Source organism: Calonectris borealis, chromosome 11, assembly GCF_964195595.1.
Source record: "Calonectris borealis chromosome 11, bCalBor7.hap1.2, whole genome shotgun sequence".
Classification (NCBI taxonomy): domain Eukaryota; kingdom Metazoa; phylum Chordata; class Aves; order Procellariiformes; family Procellariidae; genus Calonectris; species Calonectris borealis.
Genome location: NC_134322.1, coordinates 17,774,091 through 17,798,132, shown reverse-complemented (window position 1 = coordinate 17,798,132; position 24,042 = coordinate 17,774,091). Strand labels below are relative to the sequence as shown.

The 24,042-nt window shown below is 38.0% G+C and overlaps 1 protein-coding gene across 6 annotated transcripts in view; it reads left to right on the top strand.

Moving 5' to 3' along the window:
• Nucleotides 1-24,042, top strand: part of APBA2 (amyloid beta precursor protein binding family A member 2) — a 112,210-nt gene that overhangs the window by 57,600 nt on the left and 30,568 nt on the right. For 4 of the 6 annotated variants that reach the window (XM_075160254.1, XM_075160257.1, XM_075160255.1 and 1 more), the window contains 3 exons: nt 8,672-9,678; nt 19,666-19,746; nt 21,124-21,160. In XM_075160254.1, the coding sequence (XP_075016355.1) occupies nt 8,710-9,678; nt 19,666-19,746; nt 21,124-21,160 (1,087 nt within the window). In that variant the 5' untranslated portion in view covers nt 8,672-8,709. Of the gene's footprint in view, nt 1-4,752; nt 4,807-8,671; nt 9,679-19,665; nt 19,747-21,123; nt 21,161-24,042 lie in introns of all 6 variants that reach the window. The other 2 variants (XM_075160258.1, XM_075160256.1) reach the window with 1 other exon arrangement.

Genomic DNA, 24,042 nt, shown 5'->3' with positions numbered 1-24,042 from the left:
AAAAACTTTTTGACAGACTGTCAACATTTTCTAAAGGCACTCATGGAAAAGAGGAGTCAGATTAAAATAGGGTAATTTTGAACTGGATTTCACAGAACAAAAGAAAATGCATTTCTAAAGCCCAAGAGGTTTCTGCTTGCTGCAAGCAGTGCTTTAAAACATATTTCCTTATTTGAAATTTGCTGGATTTTATTTTAAATGAAGGAAAAAGATGGAAAATCTAAATAGCAAGTTGCTGTTAATTCTATCCACATTTTATGTTTGCAACTCTTATTTTTGGACCATATCTAGAAGAGATCAAGTATGTGAGAGTAGAAATATCTTAAAATAAATAGCAAAAGAGCTCACTTAAGACTTGTTTGGCTTCTGTTAACCCTCTCATTCCTGTTGTGGGTTGGGATGAAAATTCTCTTGGAAGGAAGAGGAAATAGAAAGGATTGTTTAAGGCATTTAGCAAGAGCCAACAGAAATGGGAAATGCCTATCTAGTTAAGCTTCAAACTTCCTGGAAATGTCCTAAGTTGTCAACAGCACTGACAAAACATTTTAGATTTATTCTTATATACTATTTATTTATTGAAGTTTATTTTCTAAATGGTTTCTGACTATTTTCAGTCAGGCTTTTCTGCAAAAAGTCATCTTAGTAATTTAAAAATTCTTCATCAAATCTATTGTTTATGCATGACAACTCATAGAAAGAAATACACTCCCTATAAATTCAGTGTCTTCTCTAATTCTCTTTGATTTTGCCTGATTTTTTTTTAAATTGTGTCAATAGCACTGTTGAACAGTGACATATGTCTACAAGGTTGCATTAGTGGGGCTTACCTAAATACTTGTTATATTCATAAAGAGTTTTAATAAAATATGTAGAAAGCTTTCTGAGAGAGGATAGCTAGCATACACTGTAGAAGGGAGAAGCGGCATTCACAAGACCAACTTAACTGCTGTCTTAGGCTGTCGGTACTCAGATTGGAGTTCCGTACACAAATACTAGACCTCAGTCCAATTTTCAATCTCAAGTTTCACAGTCGAAAAATCAGATCTAAGGTGCTAAAAATGAATAATTTTTGTACCCAGACATGTCCTTACTTGAAAGTATTCTTTATGGTGTGTTTTCGTAAACAGGTGAATGAAGCCATTTCAATGGCTTATAAATAACAAACCAACTCCAAATGAGACATCAAGTCACAGAGACTAGAGCTTAGCTCTGCCACATGTCTAGTTTTCTCAGGTGTCTTAGGTGATGGTTTTTTTCCCCTCCAAAAAGGTTTGTTTTTTGGGAAGGGCTGAGGAAATCTGCCATCTCTAAGACTTGTGGGTTCAAACAGCACCCCTGAATCATCTATGGCCACAAACATCCCAGAGAAACAGGCATTTTGAGATATGCTGGACCTGCTGAGCATGCATTGAGCAAAAGACGTGCATATGTTTTATTATATTTGCATGTATTTACTGCACATGCAGATCTAACATCCTGGACATAAAAGTACTAGTTCTGCTGTCCTAGGTCTTTCCCCTCCCTGAAATAACAGGTTCTGGTTTTGTAGGGTTTTTTTGTTTTAAATTCAAAGGCTTTAGAGAAAAGGGCTAGACATTTTTCTGGCTGGCTAATAATTAGTGTCAGGCTGTGCCAACCTTACTCAGAGAAACACTTCTCAATTTTAATAAAATAAAATAAAAACGCCACTCAGAACAGCACAACATGACCCTAATTTAATTACGTTGTGGTAGTTCTGATTGTAGGACACAGCCTTACTGTTTCTGTATACAGATGCTAGAAGATCAGTCTTACACAGGCTCACTCTACGTATGGGGGGACCAACATCCCCAGTCCTCATTTGCTATATGCCCTTCTACCTTTCCTTCATTAGAAATACTGTGCTTCTTCTGAAATCAATGTCCACATGTCTGCTGTGAGTTACACAGGTGGATCCAGGGTTCCTATGAGAGTAAGCATCCCATTTATACCTGCTTTTACAAGAATTCGCAGGATATCCTGCACTCTGCTTCTGGAGCTCTGCATGATGAATTCTCATGGTCTGTAGAGTTAGATCTACTGAAAAATGAACATGAAGTTAATGCAGTTTGGCCTTGGGGAATCAAATGACTGCATAATATGACATAGTCATAGCAGGCTCATGTTCTGTTATCTGCTTATTAAAAATTCTAGTTCCCAGTCTAGGATCAGTCACAATTCATCTTGGCTGACTTAGCAGGTGGAAGTCTATTAAGTCTTCTGTAAAGAAAGCCTACTGAGAAATACTATTAGTTTGATATTAAAATTGTTTTGAAGAAATTGAAGTTAGATTTTTTCCACTTTATCTGCTTATTGGAAAAGAGACTGGTATAATTAGTGTAAAGTGCTGCAATCATGAATTTTTTGATGCAGTTCTGTTGAAAAAATATTATCTCAGTTACAGTTGAACTGAGTAACTTGATAAATATAGTAGTTCTAAACATATGCCTGTGTTGAAAGGGTTGGGTGGGTTTTTTACAGCATTTATTGATTATGAATGTATAGGGCTAACATATGGAGTAGCTTAAGTCAGCAGTGCATTGAAAACACAGCTCAGCAGCAGAGAAGCAAGCCTGCAGGCCATATGTGCTGTAATCTAGCCTGATTGGGTTGCAATGCTTATGTTCCACTTACATCTGAGGATGACTTATAAAGGGTAGAGAGAGTTATATCTTTTTAGAACCAATTTAAGAGCAGCTAGATTGTACTGGATATTTGGGGAAAATAGGAGGTATTGACCAGTTTCAGTGAAGCAAAACTTGCATGGGAATTTAGTCAAAACTGACAAAGGGTACAGATATTCGAAGTGTGGGAGAAAGGAGACTGAGAAGTAGATGAGGAAAGGAACCTGGGGAGGGGTAAGCACAGGAAAGAGGCCGTGCAAAACAAAGCGAGAATATCAAATTGAGGCCAGTAAAACTCTTAGGTTCACCTATAGGTTGCAAAAGCAGGACTCAAAACAAAAGATCATTCAGCTATAGATAAGCATGCGATAGTAGTTGTTGCCAAAAGCAGCTAACAACCCCTCCCAGACCCACAATCCCCTCAGTTCACTATGCATGTTAAATGAAAAACTGTCAGAGATCTTGTTTTGCTCCCACTAGAATGCTATTCAGCTTGTGAATCAAGTACATATGTAAAGCAGTTCTTTAAACAGCCAGGAATATTATACTGGGTATTTCACTTTATCACCATGTTTACAATTGTGTACCATTTCCCATTTTTAATGCTAATTTAATTGGTCTCTCTCCATGGGAGGAAAGTAGTGAAGGTATCTTTCTACACAGGTGAAAAGATGCAGAAATGGTAAGTTCCATAAACCCTCTCTGCAGCTGTCTGGGATTAGGTGCAAGGAATTCAGGAGAAAGCTAATGACTCTATAATGAGCACTGATTAGAAGAAATTCCAGCTGTAAGCCAGTAGTCCTGTTTCTAAGAGCAGAAGAGATTGGTTCCCCTATGCATACTCCTTTTTACTGCCACATAGAAATGCAGCATGTGTTTTCTGGAGATTGATTTCCTTTTCCTCTCTTTGAGCTGAGGCAGGGAAACTTAAGAAAAATAAAGCAAACCTATTATTGAAAGCGAAACATTTTTCTTGAGAACCCTATTAACTTGGCCCCTTAATCACTGATCTTGACAACACTGATGGAGCTTTAGTGGTGCACTGTACAACACAAATCAGTATTTGCTTGTCTCTGCAACATAAAATTACTGAATCCTGAGGAGAGTAAAGGATGATACAGCAGTGACCCCCCATGTTCTCAGGAACACTTCTTTTCCCCGCAGTCAGAAGTTGAAAAATGCACTTGGAGTGATACAGAAGTTTGACCTAACACTCCACTATCAAGGAGGGAGCCGAGATATCAGAAGTAGGAGGGAGTCTTACACCAAGCAGAGGAAATGACCTGTTGACTCAGTTGAAGCCCTTATTCATAAAGTGCCTCTGGATCCACCAAACCATTACTCCTGCCTTCACTTCAGAGAACATTGGAATAGCATTAGATAGAAATCCAGTATTTGCTCCAATTTCAAGAGCTTTCTTAGTAACCGATATGCGAATATTAGCTACGTAATCTTCTAACACCATAGATTCCTTCAGAAAATCAGGAAAAGTATTAATCCCTGCAGTGGGTGACTCAGAAGGCTTCTGCACAGCGTACCGAATAGCAGAACGCGTGGTAAAAATGTGGTATCTATTGCATTTCTCAAAAAATCCAAGTTCTGTTTTTGTTCTTTTAAAATCTGAATACATTGGGTTCAGTTAATTGTCATCCACATAGAAAAACTAACATCTCTATAGGTAAGAAGACGGAAGAATTTGGACCTGTAGCCATCAGGAACTAGCACCTTGCTGTGTGACATGAGACAACTTAGAAAAAGCCTAGAACAATTTTAGGTTTTAAAAGATTCAGGTTATGCTAAACCTACTATAAGACTAAAGTATTTTTCTAGGAAGCCTGAGAGGTATTTTGAAACAGTGGAAGAAAACTAGGCTACCTTGGCTGTTCTAATATTTGAGTTAAAATACAGCTGTTTGTTTCCTTGACAGAAATGTACATGCAGCTCCACAAAGAGCAATTCTCAGACTTACGTTTGAAAACTCAGTTTAGTAATTCAGATGTGTTGTTACAGTTGTAGAAGTTACATTTCATAGTTGAAGGTGTATAATCAGTACATATTCAGTCTGCAATTCAGAGGCTGAGAATAATAAATTCTGCCTTTTTATTTTAAGGTGATCACTACTTGGTTTCCTAAAAAGTAGTGCCTGACTGAGAAGATGGCAAAGGTAAGGAGGCCAACCAGAATTGTAATTGTTGTGCAGAGATTGTTTTGCAACTTCAGTTTCCATAGCATTAAGATCAGCCTTGCCTCTTAGAAAAATCAGGCTTATTTTACCTTCATTGGGAACATGTGCCTCAATTTCAGCATACAGGGGTAAAGCACTGTCTTCAGTCATGGCCTCAGACTGAATTAACTGAAAACTAGTTTCCTATGCCCTTCTAGTATGTCAATGCTAGACATGCTTGAGAGGAATTCTTTTCTCTATTTCTTATCACCTATGCTCTAAAACGTTTCCAAATAAAAGTTGCCACTATTTATCTGAAGTTCTTCCTTCACAGTCCCTCCCATAGTGCATATGCTGCTCTGTCACATGCCACTGTTGGGGGAGAACGGCAGCTGCTGTCATTAATGCTGGCCAGCTGGTAACCATTTTCTTAGAGCCCTCAGAGCCCCTAACCTGGCCATTTCCCCACAGCTGTTGTAGCTGCCATGCATCAGCCATCGTTCCCTTTCTAGTCTTGTGCCCTGTCTAGCCACTGGCTTTTGGCTTTCTGAGTACATATGAATGGCTTCCTGTGACATGCACTGTTATACAATATCTAGCATGCAGCAGATTTTCTTGCAGGTAAGTGACATCTATGAACATTCAACTACTGGAATTTATAAAAGGATATCACTGCAGTGATATCACTTAGGGCAGTTTCAAGGCCTGGTAAAGAAAGATTCTTAGATGTGGGTGGGAAAACTCCATTATACTGTCTGGCTAAAAAAAGGTTCTCATCTCCATATGCTTTAGGAAGATCTGAGTCATGAGTTTCAAACTGTGCTGTGTTACATGCTTTGTTCTTCTTTATCTTCAGCTACACTGTATGACTTGTGCGCAGGGTCTACTGCACTGTAAATCTCTAAGTATTACTTAATATGGAGAACATTTCCAATGACTAGCAGACTGAGGCCACTGCAGTTCTTTGCCTAAGAGATACTAATTTGTTCTGTTCTTGACAAGAAATAACTTTCAGTTAAGACAGATGAGGTGTCTGTAGTTCTTTCTTGCATTGCCATTCAAAAATATCTTTTTTGTAGCACTTAGTCTTAACTTGTTTTAGACATGTTTGTTTAGTGTGCTTACCCGTTCCTGATCTGGTCATACAAGCAATTTATCTTGCTTGTGGGCAGGTTTTTGCAGCCTAAGCAGACCATTGCAGTGTTGTGACTAGATTGCCATTTTAATCCAATGTAAAATTTAAGTTTTGTTTATACTGCAATCACAGTATAGAAATATCCTTAGTTTGCAGTAAGTAGAGCTAACTAAATCAGAGGCAACACTAGTGGACAGATAGCTTGGTGTTCTGAGTTTCTTATAATTCACTTCAAAGTAAGAATTGATAGTTAATTTATTAAAGGGATCATAGTGAGCACACAAATCATATTAAGAAAGTCTTGTAAATCTGCTAGTTCTTCTAATAGTGAGAAGGTGCAAGTAATCACTGGGGAATTTTTGCCTCCTCCTCCGATTTTCTCGTTTAAAACTTCACTTCAGATATACTATTGGCTTAAAAGCTTTCCATCAAGACTAATTCTGCTTTCCATCAAGACTAATTCTGCAAGGTATCAATAACTAAAAAGAGCTTCACATACTGGGTTCCTTTCATGTATCCTCCTGTGACTAACATGCATCTCTGCTTTGTATCCCACTATCTAGAATCCCTGTTTTAGGGAGAGCTTAGATTTGCCATGTGGTGCCATTGCACTAATCTATAGATGCATCAGATTCCCGGATTTATCACAAACTAAAGTTTAGGGTTTTCCTTGTGATACCAGAAATTCTGCAGGGCTATCTATGAGGTTTTAAGTTACAGTGACAGGATATTTTTGATAAATTCATAATGCCTAGGAAATTCATCTCTATATAGCTCCTTTAATCCTCTAGCTCCGTGCTAGCTCTATTGCTCTATGTGTGCACATGGGACTTGGGAAACTTGTTATGTCAAAATGATCATGTGGTTGGCTGACATGCCTTTGTTATATGCATATAGTAAAGCATGCAGTTGTGTGGTGCATTGCAGAAGCCTGTGTCTGAGCTCCGTTCACACCAATTAAGTAACTGCACAGGTCAAGCTTATCATAAGCATACAACAATGAAATACACAGAGAAACATACATCCTGAAAGTACATTGTTTCCCCCATCCAAATCACACACAGCAGATCAGTTGTCAAGCCTGTCTAGAATTAGCTGTTTTCTTTATTTTGACTATAGCTGTTTTCTTTATTTTGACTATGTCTGATACAGTTCATATAATCTGTGCTTATTTATTTAAAATCTAGTATTTAGACAAAAATATGTAATTTAAAGTAGCACAAGTATTTAGTGGGAAGAATTAATGAACTTTTACTGTAAATGTAGTTTTTTTTCATGGCATATAGATTAGATTGCTTGAAAAACAATCTTGCAGAGGGTTCTAGATAGATTGGAGCATTGGGCTATGATTAATGGGATGAAATTTAACAAGTTGAAATGCCAGATTCTGCACCTGGAACCAAGTAATACCAGGCACAAGTATAAATTGGGAGGGGAGTGGCTGGAGAGCAGCCCTGCAGAAAGATCTGGGGGTGCTGGTTGGCAGCAGGCTCAATATGAGTCAGCAGTGTGTCTTGGTAGCCCAGAGCGCAAACTGCATCCTGGGGTGCATCAAACACAGTATAACCAGCCGGTCAAAAGAGGCGATTATCCCGCTGTATTCAGCATTGGTGCGAACTCACCGTGTGAGTACTGTGTGCAGTTCTGGGCCCCACAATTTAAGAGGGATGTGAAGGTCCTTGTATGTGTCCGGAGGAGGGCAACAAAGCTGGTGAAAGGGCTGGAAGGAATGTCCTATGAGGAACAGCTAAGGACTTTGGGCTTGTCTAGTTTGGAGAAAAGGAGGCTGAGGGGCAACCTCATTGCTCTCTACAGCTTCCGGAGGAGAGGAAGAGGAGAGGGAGGTGCTGATCTCTTCTCCCTGGTATCCAGTGATAGGACACGTGGGAATGGTTCAAAGCTGCACCAGGGGAGGTTTAGAGTGGACATTAGGAAGCATTTCTTTTCTGAGAGGGTGGTCAAACACTGGGTCAGGGTTTCTGGAGAGGTGGTCGATGCCCCAAGCCTGTCAGTGCTTAAGAGGCATTTGGACAATGCTTTTAACATGCTTTAACTTGCTCAGCCCTGAATTGGTCAGGCAGTTGGACTAGATGATCGTTGTAGGTCCCTTCCAACTGAAATAGCCTATTCTATTCTAAAAACAATATTTGGTTTAACAATGGGAGGTACTTAATAGCATCCAGCTACTAAACCAGTGAGTGATTTTTTTTTTAATTACTTCTTTAATAGTGCATTATCCTTTAGTGCCCTATGTGACTGCCAAGTTAATAGAATTATTTTCCTTTAGTTTTGGTAAGAGCAGGACATATTCTAAATGTATGCTTTCAGTACACATTAAAGAAATGCCTAAGCTGAAAATTGAAAAGAGCTCCTGTTTACTGCAAAGCAATCAAAACATGACACCTTACTGGCAAGAAAAAGAAATTGAAAACTAATTTCAAGGTTCAGGATTAATCCTCTGTCAAATTGACAGAAGAGATCCTACACTAGAATACATTTAGCATACATGTAGAACCTTCTTTTTATCTGTTCCTTTCAGTGTGCAAGTTATTTTGATTTCACGGTTCCTTAGCAGGAGCATTTTAAAACTTAGCTGTCTGTGAATCTGGTTTAAATATCTACAGACACATCCTTTTTACCAAATAAATCTATAAGTTTGTTTCCTGTTAACACCACTGATCTCTACTGATGACCTTTTCCTGAATGTGTGTTTTTCTATCTTCCCTACAGTAATTGCTTAGAAATGATTGTCATATGAGGAGTTGGCTATGGCAAACAGGAAACGTCAAAGCACTACAGCCAGCATGCTGGATCACAGAGTGAGAGCTTGCCCTACTTCATCTCACAACAGGGAGCCTGAAAATGAAGAAAGTGACCTTCCTATTGAAGATTATGCAGCGAAGGAGGCAGAACTAGCAACTGTCAGACAAGGTAGTCCTACACCTGTGGAACATGAGTGCAATGATCATAGCGGAGATGGTGACTCCAGCTCTGACTATGTGAATAACACCTCTGAGGAGGAGGACTATGATGAAGGCTTGCCAGAAGAAGAGGAAGGGATCACATACTACATTAGATACTGTCCAGAGGATGACAGTTACCTGGAAGGAATGGACTGCAATGGGGAGGAGTATGCTCCCCATGAGGAACACCATGTTGAAACAGATGAATGTCAGGAAGCTGTAGAAGAATGGGCTGAAGGTAAAATTCAGCACCAAGATGAAAATGAGGTGACAGACAGGCAAGAGTGGCAGGAAGGTCAAGATAATAATGTTCAGATTTTGGAGGATGAAGTGTCATCTTTGGAGATTCAAGACCAAGAAGAAAACATACAGTATTGTCAAAGTGAAGGTGGCTATCAGGACTATTACCCAGCAGAGGCTAATGGAAACTCGCAGGGAATATCACCATACCATTCCAGAAAAGAGGATGCAGAGCTGGAAGAGCAGGAAGAGGATATTGACCAGATTGTAGCAGAAATCAAAATGAGTATGAGCATGAGCAGTATTAATAGTACAACAGAAATGAGTCCAGAGCACACTGGGACTGAAAACATGGCACATGATTATAAAGAGATTTGTTCAAAGGGAGAAGCTGTTCACAGTGCTAACAGGCATGAGGGGAGGCCAAAGTCACTGAATATCCCATCTGCCTCTAAGCACAGTGGAGATGTGCCTAGAGGTTTTAAAGCAAAGTCAAGAACCCCAGAGGACAGACAGAAGTGGCCACAAGAACAGGTATGAGGTTCTCTGTTTAACCAGACTGTCACAGACATTATGCAAATGTTATGTTAGTTAGTTATTCCAAACAGAATTAGAGAGCAGTATTTTTACTTTTTTTTTACTCTATATTGCATTCACAGCTACATAATCACATTGTACATTTAGAAAAAGGTGCTGAATGTAGTCAATTTAGGTTAGAGAACTGGGAAAGAGGCTTTGCAGAGAACAGACAATTTTAAGTAAAACAAGATATTCCAGATGCATGGGGCAAAGCTAGTTTTGTTCTGCAGTGACACACTAAATAAACTTAAAACTGGGGTCAGCATTGACATAGTTGAAGGATTTTTTCCATTAAGGGCTGCTGTTCCATTGCCTTAGTGGGTACTTACTTTTAATCTCTCTTGTTTTCATTAGAACGTATGCCAAGGCTAGATACTGCATATGTTAAAAACAACTGCAAGAAGTGCCTGTATATTGCTATGTTTTTGCACTAGCTGGGCATATCTTGACATTGGCAAGAAGGAAGAAATAGGAGCTTTACTTGTACCAAAAATCCTGCTAAGCAGTTTTGTCACAAGAATGGTGTAGATGTTAATTTAAACCATGCACAATCTTTTCTTGTTCTATGTTGAGTGCCAGAAAAAAGAATCTGGGAATGAAGCTCAAGCTTTTCTAGAGGAACAGAGGTGTGAGGTTTTCTTTTTTTTTTTTAAAGTTTCAGATTGAACATGCTTACTTCCTTATAGAGAGACATACCTAGTTCCTTTGCTCTAAAGTCAGTTTAAAGCTTTGATTTTGCATCTCTGAAGTTATATGCAGCTGAATATTAGTTATCTTCTACAATGAAGAAAGATCTACCTAAAAGAGGTAAAACATAACATGTATTTAGATGACAGACTAGTAAGGATAAGTGAATTATTTTGCCTTATATTTAATTAAAATGCTTTATTAAACTTCAGAGGTTTCCTGTTTCAGCTTTATCAAATCTATAAATATTATGATTTTCTATAGTTAAGTGCCCCACAGTTAAACAATTTAACCTAGATGATTCCATTAAAAACAAACATTAAAATATGTCAATTCCTCTGAAAAACAGTAAAAGGAAATCAGATTTTTAAGTATATGCTGATGAAACAGGTTGACCTTTATTATAATCGTGAACAAAAAAATCTTGGGGGGATATTTTCAGATTTCCTGTATCTACAGCAAGTTTTTAATATTCATTTCTACATTCTATTTTCAGAAATTTAATTAGAACCAAATTGTGTAACTTACTATATTCAGTGCCTTACTGCCCACACAAAAGTTTAGCTTGTGTGGACAAGCTTGATGATCTTGCATGGTTTGAATAGTTACTAGGTATTGGCTAGGAGCAGGGAAGTCTAGTTAGCTTGTTTTAGACTAATGATGAACTAGGTCTTTCTGGCACAGTACCCCAGTAGCTGCTACTGGGAGTGTTGCTGCTTGTAAGTTTTGAAAGTGTTTGCAGAACAAAAGAGAAGAGGAGCTCTTGAATAAGCAAGTTCATGAATTCTTCTATATGCTTGAATAAGAAATTCTTGGGTTTTTTTCCCCTGAATGATTGCTAATTCAAAACAGAATTCAAAATAGCCTTTAATTTCAACATGTTTATGTACTCTTTCAAAGTTTGTTTAGCAGAAGTTGAGCTGAATTGCATTGTATCTTTATTATTCTTGTCAGACTATTAACAACTTGGGGTTTTGTAACACCGGGATATTGATTTAACTGCCACTGGTGTGAAAATAAACAAAGGGACCTAAGTATTTCTGAGTTTTGCCTGTCTGAGCAGTATTGCCTGTCTGAGCTTTAATTGTTACTTCCAGTCGGTCTTGGACCAATGCCTTAATCTCTTAATAATGGAGGAAGTGCTGCTGTGATAGGTAGCCACTGGCTGGCATGTAGCCATTGAGTTTCTACAATCACTCTTCATAAAAACCACAAACTATTGTCTAAACTATAGAGCATTAAACAACACACTATATTTCATTCCTTCAAATATGAAGAGAGAAAGGAGAGGAGCTTCTCAGCCAGCGATACAGCAGTACAGGTATCCATTTCAGTTAGGCATAAAGGGATAAACAAACTGGGTGACAAGACATGCATTTAATTTGTAAGAAGGGAGACAGGTCAAAGCTGCTGTGGACATCTTCAATGAAGAGAAGAGCACATAGGCCTCCAAGGCATAAAGGTGTGAAGCAGCATTTCTTATGGAGATACAGAAGCTCACAAATGGAGACAAGAGGAGATTCTCCCCTACCACATCCCAAGCCTCCAGGGATAGAAAAGAAAGATTAAAAAGCAAGTTAAATAATCTTTGGCAAGCATTACTTGAATGTATTTATCATAACAAGACTGGTCTTATCTTGCTATGTTCTGTTCACCTACTGCAGGTTGCTTATCATCCTCAGCTTTATCTAAAAATCAGGCTCATTGTGAGGGCATTAGAATAAGAGTACAGTATCCATTTCTGCCAAAGTGAGTTTTATTCTTAATAGGTCCTTAAACATCCTTAACATGAGGTGTGCCTGGACCTTTAACATAGATACTGGACCTCAAAGAATTTAGATAAAGCGCAGAGGATTTTCTGTTTTTCTTCTGGGGCACTCAACTCTTAATATTTACTATAAAATGTCTAAGGGATGGATGCAATTAGCATGTTGTCTAAATGAACCTGTGTCTCATTTGTGAAACTGAGGTAGTCATTATTTTAATTACAATAATTAAAGTTCTTACATACTGAAAGGAGAAAAACCAAAGGCCATTATCAGTAGATTTGTATGCCAAAGTTATTGTTTGCAGAGAATTTGCATAGAGGATCCTTGGTTTTGTCATCTTGCTGAAAGCTTTCAGTTATTATAAGTGTGTGTCGCACAGTACAAAATACCATGCTGAGAGGGATGACACAGAAGCATACATATTGCATATGGAATACTTTTTTGCCCCGATTCTTTAAGTAAATGTAGGTTTGAATGCTTTTAAGCCAAAGTACCTTTTAAACCAAGGTACTACATGGATGTCAGTTTTTGTAAACAATAAGCAAACAGGAATGTGCATTTTGTGGTTTTATGCACATACTGTACTGTCCTTAGCTTTTTTTCATGTTTCTGCTCCTCTCCTCCTTTCTTGCCTCCCACAGGTGGTAATACTGCTGCATAAAATTTCAGGGTAATGAACAGTAACACAATACTTTTACATACCTTTAAAAATATATAGTTATTAATCCTTAGCCTATGATAAATGCTAGCAATTGTCTTGCATACAAAATGTTAAATAACCAGTAGACAAATGCTATTTTAAAGGTTCCAGTTGCTAGGTTTGCTTTCAGCAATTAATCACGAGAGAACAGTTGTCACTTCTAACAAAGACACAACAACCTACAGAGAATGGAAAACAAAAGTAAGCATCTCATTTTACTTTCAGTGTGGGTCAGTTTCCAGTCTTAAACATACATGCTCACCCTTGAAAACTTTGAGGATATATGAGCTTGCTTGTATGAACCTTTATTTGTAAATACCGCTCGGGAAGTGCAGAAGAGGATTTGCACTACGCAAGCCTGAGAGAAACCTGGCATTGGCATGGCCTGAGGGCTACTTCTGATGAGTGGGGACTAAAGATGACTATGGGACTCAACACTTGAGCATTGACAGTCTAATCAGCCTGTTGTTCTTCATGTCTCATCTACTTAGATTTCAGACTGCAGACTCCTATGCTTATTCTCTCCTACCCTATTCAACAGATCTATTTACCAACAATAAAAGATAAAGCACCAACACCCTACCTTCACCTGTACCCTTTTGAAGAAACAGGGATTTGCCATTATCACCATTAAGAAGGAGGACCTTAGAGGGAAGTCTACTTTTTAATGATGCTGCCGGTGACACATGCATCCTATTGCTTCTCCCTTCTCAATCATACTTTCATATCACTGGCATACATTTGAGAACCTAACCAAATATGGTCATACCAACTCCCCTGGTAGGGACCCCATGAGCTTCTGCAGTGTTAGTCTCATTTTACAACTTTCATATAGGCTATGCCCTTATACTTTTTCAATGTGGACCTTCAGACACAGATAAAATATCACTAACAAAAAATTTGTGAAAGAAAATTTTACAAAGTCATCTTTTTTGTCTGAGTTTGTTCTCCAACAGCTTTGTACGCATCAGTGCTGCTACTGTGTTTTGTTTACCTGTACTAGTAGAGCTTAGTATTGACAAAAGTATTTGAGGTTTATTCCCTTCTCTTGGCATGGGTACACTGCTTTTCTACTGCAAAGAGCCCAAATCCAAGAGTCTTTTGTCCATAAAAGATCTCACCCTTAGAACAGCCTGAAGCAGCTAAGATGAGAGACATTTTAGAAAACCTGTATCTTAGGAATGTCTTACTGGAATTCAGTCTGAGTATTACGGGATGCATTTGATAGAATTTGTGGAAAACACAAATGGGTGTAAATAAAGAGGATTAAAAAAGCTTGCTGCATTTTCCCACAGCTGTGTTCTAGGCAGCTGTGGGACAGAAATATTAAGTAGCTATTACTGAGTGACAGTTCGCAAACTTAGCAAGTGTAAGTACTTATTGAAAAGTGCTAAACAGTCCAAACATTCTCAAACAAAACCAGTTGCTCTGTACTAATTGGCTGAGTCATGGCTTTTTAGCAATAAACTCCCAACACCAGGAGACAGCAAAATCAATGTCTCTTACTTGAAGATACATTAGTGACAGTCTTCTCTGGAAAGTTTAAGGCAGAAGGCAGCATGCATTCCAAATTACATCTACATAAAAATGCACCATTCAGCTATTTCTCTGAAACTCTTATTATGGCTGGCTGTCAATTTTAAATATACACAGGGACAAAAAAACCTCTTAGTTCTTTAAGATGATAAAAATCAATTGGTGATTGTTTTAATGTTTATTGAAATTGGATAGAGTATTGAAATTCTTTTGTGGAATACATGGGTCTCTAAACTTACTTTGACTCCTCTTTTCATAAGGCCAGCTCTGTACTCAACTTGCTTACTTGGAACTGCTCCTTTCCTCTTCATTTCTGACATGTGCTAGCACCACCTCTAAATTAGCACATAAGTAATGGAATCTTTGTGAGAGAATGGAGTGTGAAGTCTGGCTTTTTTTCTGTGACCAAAATCAGAAGGCCTTCAGCTAGTCAAGAACCGCCTCATTCACATTCTATCTTTGTAAGTGTATCCTTCTGGGTCAAATTGCTCCTACTGACAATAGCATGTTACTGATGTTACAATAACTACTGCAGCAGCTCAGTAAGGGTACATTAAACCATTCCCACTACACATCACCAGATCTCCAGAGATGCACATCTGGAGAGAAGTTATTTCAGTCATGTAGTTTAATAGGAATAGTACCACCATAATAGACTTGTTACTAGGTTACCATCTATTGATTCAAAAAGATGTTTTAGATGCACCTTGATGTGTTTCTATGTTTCTGAACATAGTAGTGTTTAAATATCAGGAGGACACATGGCCCAATGATATACTGTCTTCAAAAACCAACAGAACATCACAGAAGTTGAAACTAGAAACTGAAGTTTTGTCCTAAGTGACAAACATAACAATACCCATCTGCTTTACCTTGTTCTAGAGAGAGACAACAAACCTGGATGAAAAGTCAATTAGATCTGTTGGTTTACTTGTGCAACAGGTAGCTTAATAATCTAGTCAACCTACCACAAAACATCTCTTTTCCAAGGTTTTTTCTTCTTGAAGCCTACCACAAGGAACCTTTTTCAATTGGAACCTACCACAAAAACATCTCTTTTCCAATAAGCTTAGTAGTCTTGAAGATAAGTTTCAAAATACATAAGCCAGTACATTGGTTTCTGAACACATTATTTGGTAAAATTTTAACAATATTGCTAGTGAAGAGATTGGCAGGTATGGATTATAAGCCTCATTATTCAAATGTTTAAACATAATAATAAAGCCTTACCACGCCTTTGAGGTGCACTCATTGCTTGCTTACCAACTCTTTACAAAAAGGATTAACAATTCTGAAAAAACTAATCTTTCATTCCTCTCTCAGACAAATTATTCCTTTGAATAAATCAAGAAAGGGACTAACCTGCTGGTTTCCAGCAAATGTTCTCCACCAGGAAAGTGCTTCATCAGCATTGAGCACCACAGCAGCATTCTGGATCACAGGTAGCAACTCTGAGGAGGACCATGCTACTGAGATGAGCTTTTGTCTGAAAAGCTGAACAGCTTACACTGGAGTAAACAACCAGCAGTGTTACAAAACAGCAGAACTCAAACATTACCAGCCCTCACCTCCAGCTAAGAGGGACTTTATACTTCAGGAAGGGGTGCTTATAAAAGGGGCCTGGTTGGCTGGGAGGGGCCCTGCAAGATTGGTGGGAGGAGGGAGGCCCAGGTGGCCCCAGGCCTGGCAATTAGCCATCAGGACAGGGCTAGAGAGGGCATGGGTAGAGCTGCAAGTTTATTTCTGAAAGATGTGCATAGACGCTTCAGTGATCTCAAATAAGTAGAGTCTGGTTTTCCTCTCAGCCTAAAGATGGCATTTTCTGCTGGCTCACATTCCTTCACATGACACTGGACACTGCCTCAGTACTTGCTCAGAGGCAAAAGTATTAATAACACTACACCTTTAATATTTTAATATTTTTACATCTTTCCTTTGCAGAATCTGTCCTCTTATCAGAATCTTATCCTAGGAGAAGAGACTTTCAACACAACTGTGCCTCTGTGTTAGTGTGCAGTCAGTTCCAGATTTCCAGTTTAGCTTTAGGTCCTATTCTAAACTGCAAGTCAGAGTTATAAAGTAATTATAATAGCTTATAAGTGTTTCCCTCAAATGTGATTTTTCTAGCTCTTGTAACACTTAAAACAACAATACAAATTGGAAACTCTGTAAGAAACATGAAGAAAGCAAGTATCGAGTATGATAATTTATTTGACATTGGTCAGATCACCTGGGAGCATGAATCAACTTCCAGCCCACACTGAATACCAGAATTTATGTTTTCTTTCATAAAGAAGCTCCAAAACAGTCCCTTCATTCTTGGTCTAGAAGCATCTCCTTCCGTATGTACAAGACTACATGGTTTGTAACTGTGTACAGGAGATACAGCCATGCCTACCCTGCATAGTTCTCTCCTTTGATGCTGGAAGTCTTATGGAAGGAAAGGGAAGCCCCCTTCCCTGTACTTCTTTCTGCCCTTTCCTTCTGGGATACCATGTTAACAAACATTTCTTTAGCATGAAGATCTCAACCCTTATTTTGTAAAGGATATTGTAACAGCCCACATATTTGCAGGCAAATGCGGGGCACAGAAAGTCTCAGACAAGCATGGCTCCCCTTACTGACTACTGGGTATTTCATACTGCTGATGAAGGGACATAGGGTGTGCTACACTCCAGAGCTGAGAAGATCTCAAGAACGTGATATTACACTCAGCTTTGTTTGGAGGAAGTGCTCACAGTGACACCCTCCCCTCCCCATCACACCACTTTTAAAGAACAAAGTGTTAATAGATCAGCCAGAGGTGGAACATATTGTGTGCACAGATGTGCATAAAAGAAATGGAAGAATTCTTTGTACCTGAGATTCTGCCTAATTAGACTGGGGCTCCTAAACATATAGGCGAAATACTGGGGAAAAAAAATTGGCCTTCATGCCAGACACCAAATAGTAAGTAAAAAACATTTATTATATTTCTTGTAGAAGTGATGTGATGATCCCAATTCATCCTGTATTCTGCACAGACTTCTGTTTGGAACCCAGCCAATACACAATAACAACATATATACTACATATGTGACTAGGAAACAATAAACAAGCAAGGCTTGTTTATATTCCTAAAATCCTGAAAATAGGAACTCCCGTAAATGACGCCTGTGTATAGATCAAAACCAAAATGTCATCCAAGTGTTTAGTCATATTTTATATTTAGACTATATGGAATTATACATGCAACTATTACCAAAAAGCATGATTGGTATTATGGTTCCCAGGGCTCAATAAGTCCATCGACATGTAAGATTTGTGACAGAGACATGTTTCAATAACGTTTATGGCACCTTGGGTACGCTTACTAAATCAGTCAAGCAATTATTTCTTTATATGCAGGTGCATTTTCAGTTCAGTCAAGTGTGTAGTAATCAGAACTGACAAAGCTTTAACAGTATTAACATTCTGTTGTACATACTGGAGGTAGTAATTTACTGTCACTGTTTACAATTTAATGTGTCTTCATTGTGGGCATGTCATTTTCCCTGCTTAAAGCATACTTGATCTAATCCTACTATTTTAGGGAATAATGTATGATTATTATGCTTGTTTTATTAAAGCCCTCTAGATATTTGTTTACCTCATTAATATATTTCACTGCACATCAACACATATTGCTCCATGTTAGCTTAGCCATGCAGTATAATTAGATTTGTCTTGTCTCAAACAGAATTGCATTTATAAGCAGGGATATGGTAAACTTCTTAGCTACTACAGCCGTGTAGACAGCGCACTAGTCAGTGGGTCCCCAAGTCTTGGTGCTCTCTCTGTATGTCAGATAGTCTTTTCTTTCCTAAAATCCTGCTTACTACTTGAGTGAATTCTTGCTTTGTATATGTTGTCTTACCTGAAAACTAGCATTACTGAGCTAATAGCTCTAATGTGCCTGCTTCATTAGCCCATTTTGTTCAGCTGACTAAATATTACTCATAGGGAATAACTTGTCTAGAGATGAACATGCAGACTTTCTTTGATTACAGCTACATATTGCATTTGAAAGTCAGAAGACCAGGAGTTATGTTCACATGTAACATTCAGGCTGACCCTTTGAAATAATACTGGCTCAACAATTTGCACAATTGTTGATACAAGTTCTTATTTGTGAAGCCTTACAATGACAGTGGCATTTAGGCACTCTTTTTTGTGTATAATGGGGGAACTGAGAAAAAAGGAAAGTGAAATATCCTAAACTATAGAAATTTGTTCCAGAAATCACCTTGGTTTTCCAGATTTCTAACACTGAAACTCTGAGTCATGAAAACTTCACTTTCTTGGTACGTGTGGTACACGGGTGCTCCCTGTGCCGGGTGCTGGTGTTCTGTGACTTGTGTCAAGTCTGGAGAAGAAATTCTGCCCCTGAGAATATTGGAACTTAAAAGAAAAAAAGTGTTCCATGATTTAAAAGACACAGTATTTTCCTTGTGTAAGGTTTTATATTTTCCTTTTTACATTTCTTCAGAAGCCTGAAGCTGTGCTGCCAGCATCCTTTAGATTTGTGTGGCCCAAAAGGAGGGAGATGCCATGAGATATCTCCCATGAACAGAGAATCCTATATTCAGTAGGATTCTGTTTTTCAGATCAGAGGTGGCCATTAGGACTATTTTGATTTTGTCCAGTACCGAGCATAAACACATGTAAAAATTCTAACTTCGGTTTTTGAACAAAGTCAGCATTTGGCTTAATTTCATGTGAAAAATTTGCATTGAAAGAAAATAATTTCATTTAAATTTAAATCAGTAGTGTAACTGCTACTTAATGATAATTGAAATGTCTTATTATTTACATCAAAGTAGGTCTTTTATTATAGTTAAACAGCTCAACATTTTTGTATGAATCTCATATTTGCTAAATTACAATAGGAAATTCCAGCTGTTGTATCACGTTATGATATTTCAGTATCAGTAATGGATATTGATTGCACATAAATAACTACATATAAATACATATAAATAACTACAAATAAATAACTACACAGAACAGCTTCAGGACCAATGACTGTTGTAAAATAATGGAGAATATGCTGAATACAGTTTCATATGTTAATGTTTTATGAATTTTTATTAAAATTTTCTGAATGTAATTTAATCTGGTGAAAATTTTCTGACTATCTTTGCACCATGGACTTCCACTGAAATCTCTACTTTGTTTTGAAGCTTTTCAGAAGACAAAAGGATGTGAAATCCTTTCTCTTTTTTCTTATAGATGTGCAATGGTTTAGAGCAGCCAAGGAAGCAACAGCGTTCAGACCTCAATGGACCAGTTGACAATAATAACACACCCGAGGTAGGTACCCTAGGCCATTAGGCCGTTCTGCTGCCTATCTTCCAGCGGTCAGGCTTCCACGAGGGAAAGCAGGCACCGAATTGTCAGCTTTCTCCCTCTCACACACACATATTTAGGCTCTGTTTCTGTTCCTGAACTGACAATAAATACCACATCTGCATATTCCAAAAAGTGTTTGAACTATACCCATGAATTTGTTGCTGCCACATTCATTTTATGTAACTGTCCATGGCATGTACTCGAAGCCTGAAATTTTCTGATGACATACAGAACAGGGAGAACACTTCAGCAATTCTCTTTTTGGATTATTGGAGAGCAAAGTAACATAAAAAATAAATTGGCTTCTGCTTTTTTTCTTTCTTCATCCTCTCCCCACCAAATGTCCATCTTTGAAACCAAAGGACTGCTTAATTCCCACAGGAATAATTCTCTTTAAATAACCCCTAATATCAAGCACATTATTCAGTGCTGAGGGCTCAAATCATTCACATCTTTTTTGAGTGGCCTCTGTGGTAAGAAGTGTCCTGGCTCAGTCAGCTGTGAAAAAGACGCAGTGATAGGCAGACCTGCTCTTGTCACTGAAGACTGGAGCAAAGATGACATCTAAGAATGCAGAATGAGGTTATACTTGGGGCTAGACACAATGAAATGAAATTCAGACTTAAAAGCGGAAGTCTGTTATCTCAAAAACATATAACATGTTTAGCCTGTAGCCTGTTACATTAATGAAGAGGCACATTTCTAAAGCCTTTTCCTGTAATGGAGAAATCGGCCTCTTTCCTGGAAACAGGAATGCCTGAGGAGGCTGGCAAACGATAAGCAAATGGAAGGACTATATCTCTTTATTGAGAATAGAGACAGTAGCATAAAAAGAGCATTATTGTGGCCCCTTCTGAGATTAAGTGTAATGCTATCTACTGTGCAATCAGGGACAGTTCTTTTTATTCACTGACCCAGAATATTGCTTTGTAAAATATTGTTAGATGTTCTTAATTGGAAATTTGGGATATCATTAATAGACAGTGTGATCTAGTGGACAAACTACTGACTGGTAATTGCTGGTTTGTAGTGCTCATTTGACAGCTGACTTCCTAGGTAATTTTCATGTTCTTTTCCCCACCCTCCGTTATTTTTTTGTGTTGTGGGATCTGCTTAAAATGCTTTGAGATTCCAGGTAAACAGCACTATGTAACAGTTAGATTGAGTTAATTACGGTGATGTAATGTGTTTCACTGTGCTAAATAATGGCTATGCAGAAGTTATACAGAGAAATTTGATTTTTTATAAACAATGCTCAGCTGTTTAAATATAATATGAATTCACTTCAGTTTGTGAAAATGATTTCGTTACAGCTATACCATTTTTATTTCTCAACAGACAAAGAAAGTGTCTTCATTTCCAAGTTTTGTTGATGGTAAGTTTTACATCATCCATAGTTAAAGTAGGATAAAATGGAAGCAAATGCTTTAATATGTTTTTAGATCACAGTTCTAAAAACCAGTCAAACCCAAGAGAATACAGCTGAAAAGTTTAAATATTGAAGTATTTAACATTTTTATTCCCCCCCTCACCCCTTGGCAATTGGAGCCTGGTGGTGATAAAAAGGAGGAGCAGATATAGAGCTCAGAAGGATTACGGTGAAGATGGAGACAGCTACAAATCTGGAAGGGGGTAAAAAAGGTGGTAACAGTGGGCCCCAGCAGGGTGGAGATTTATGAGATTTATGAGATTTATTTATGCAGAACAAGGTTCTGCACCCTGTCCTTCATGGCCGCGTGCAGAGGAAGGAGTCATTTAACTGTTCAGAGCCCCTGTATCACTTTGATGTGATGCCCGTTATTGCACTCTGGGAGTCTCAGCTGTCGGCACAAACGGAAAGGTTCTCCTGATCGGACAAAAAATTGGTAATTCAATCCTCTATTTAGGAGAACCATGCTTTCGTGTGTTTCTTCAAGCTCCTTTGCACTGCTATTATGTATTTTCTGTTTGGAGAAAAATAAGTCAATTTATTAACACAAGAAGGTGGACAGAGATAAAATGGGATTGTACTGAAAAACATTATCATTCTGTGATTCACATTCAGCTGAAGAATTTTGTATGGGGAAAATACATACAGCTGTTCCTGCAAAGGAAATATCTACACTGTAAAGTGAAAAAAGACAGTCGGAAACTTCTAAGGATCTGACCTCTTAGATCTGCCATGAACACACTTTTCCCCACAATGGAAACCATAAATGAATGTTAAAACCTTGATTTCTAATGCCATTCTCAACTGCGATTTAGAATAATATTAGAATGTTCAACACATTTTTCTTCTATTCCCTGATCTCATCAGCTTGACTAGCAACTTCTGTTTTTAGTCATTTCCTTGAAGAGCTAGAGCAAGTGGAGGGTTCAAAGATTGCCCCTGTTACACAGATTGACATCTGAAGGAAATTACATGTAACACTTGGCATGTACTGGCTAACAGGCCCTGAACAGAGGTGAATTAAATGCATTCCCCAAAGGTGGCAGAGACAAGAAAGCAAGCTGATACTTTGTAATAAGCATCTACTGATTGTATAGAGACAACTATAGAGGCCAGCATGAGTAGAGCTTTAAAACAGAAAATTCACCCCTCACAGCGCTTGCAGATACAACTGCACATTTTAATTTTATTGGGATAAAAAGGTTATGTCTTTTTCTTTTCTTACCAATCAGCTCACTACTCTGTTGGAAAGGGGTCAGTATACTCTTTTAGATAGCATAATACTTTTTTTTTTAGTTCAGTCATTTTACTTTCTCTGCATTTTTTCTACAGTCACACAGTATGTGAGGATAAGTTATCTATTAGGCTTTTTCTATTGCAGGTATTATATGGCATTGCCTAATACAAATAAATATGTAGCTCACTAGGAGCTTATGATAGCTAACATGACTGCTTTCTGAATTCAAAGAAAACCACAGTTTTTATTACTAATTTGTATGTAGAGTCCCAAAAGGAACAGGACCCTACTGCACATAAGAAAAGATTCTGCCAGCTAACACTCCCTGTTCTTCCCTGAGCTTTGACAGTGATATCACAACCGTATTCTGGTTATATTCATATTCAACTGTTCAGGCACTTAGCTTTCAGCACGACTCCTTAACTACAGTAGTTATATCTATATCTCTATGAATACATAATATTTTTCATATGCCATGTGGACATAAAAACAAATCAGCTAACAGGCACAAAAAATATTGGAAATGTGTCCTTTTGCTATTATAATTGTTTCAGTAGCAGTACCACTACATGCTTGTAGTGGTAATTAGTTCCATGTTCAGGGGTTCTGGCTTTTTTGCTCTCTATATTTGTCCTATCACCATAAATGTCATTCCCTTGCACAGTCACAATCATGATGAAGTACAGAAATCAGCCAAAACATGGAACTTCTTTGTAGATAGGCATTCTGCAAGCTGACATATGCCCTGTGTCTATTTACTCCTTATGCAAATCTGCTGCAGTGCCACGCACCCTAAGGTCTCGGTGACTTCGTGGAGTATGATGGTTCTCAGCAGGAAGTTGAAAGTGCTTCTGTGCGCTGAGCACAGCCTCTAATACTGTCTCAATCCTTGGTTTACAGATGATTTTAAATAAATATAAAAATATGTTCCTAACAGATTATTAAATTCAGTTATGCTGAATTATTGAATGAGTATTCTTTTTCTTATTTTACGAATACAAAAGATATAAGTTAATTTAAAAATGTTTAGACCTAGTCTACTTAGTCTAGAAATATGTTTATGCTTGTTGCATTAATAGATCAGCAGAAATCCAAGTAATCTCTATTGCATTGATAAGATAGTGCAGAAATTTACAGTCAGATTTTTCAGAAACAGTTATCTAATGTTTAAGCACCAATACTCAACATAAAATTCCACTCTTTGTTCACACCAAACTAATCTTCAAGTTTCAAATCTATTTCTTTCTTCTTCCCTTCTTCATCAGTAAGCCTTACACATGCTTACAGTCAAGGGCATGCTTAAGTGCTCTGATGAGCTGGGACCTCAGCCAAGCCTGCATTTTTATATTATTTAAAGCAGTCATAGACAAGGGAAGAAAACACTCAGGTAACCCAGTTTGACCCTGGCAATTTTCAATACCATTCTATCCTTCCAACAGATGTCTTACTTTACCTGACAGTTGCTTACATTGCCTTCATGATGGGAAATGTATGTTGGAAATGTTTTCCACCCAACATGTCTTTTTTTTTGGGGGGGGGTGGTGGTATCTGTATTAGCTATTGCTATAAGCATTTTATACATGCTGTTGTT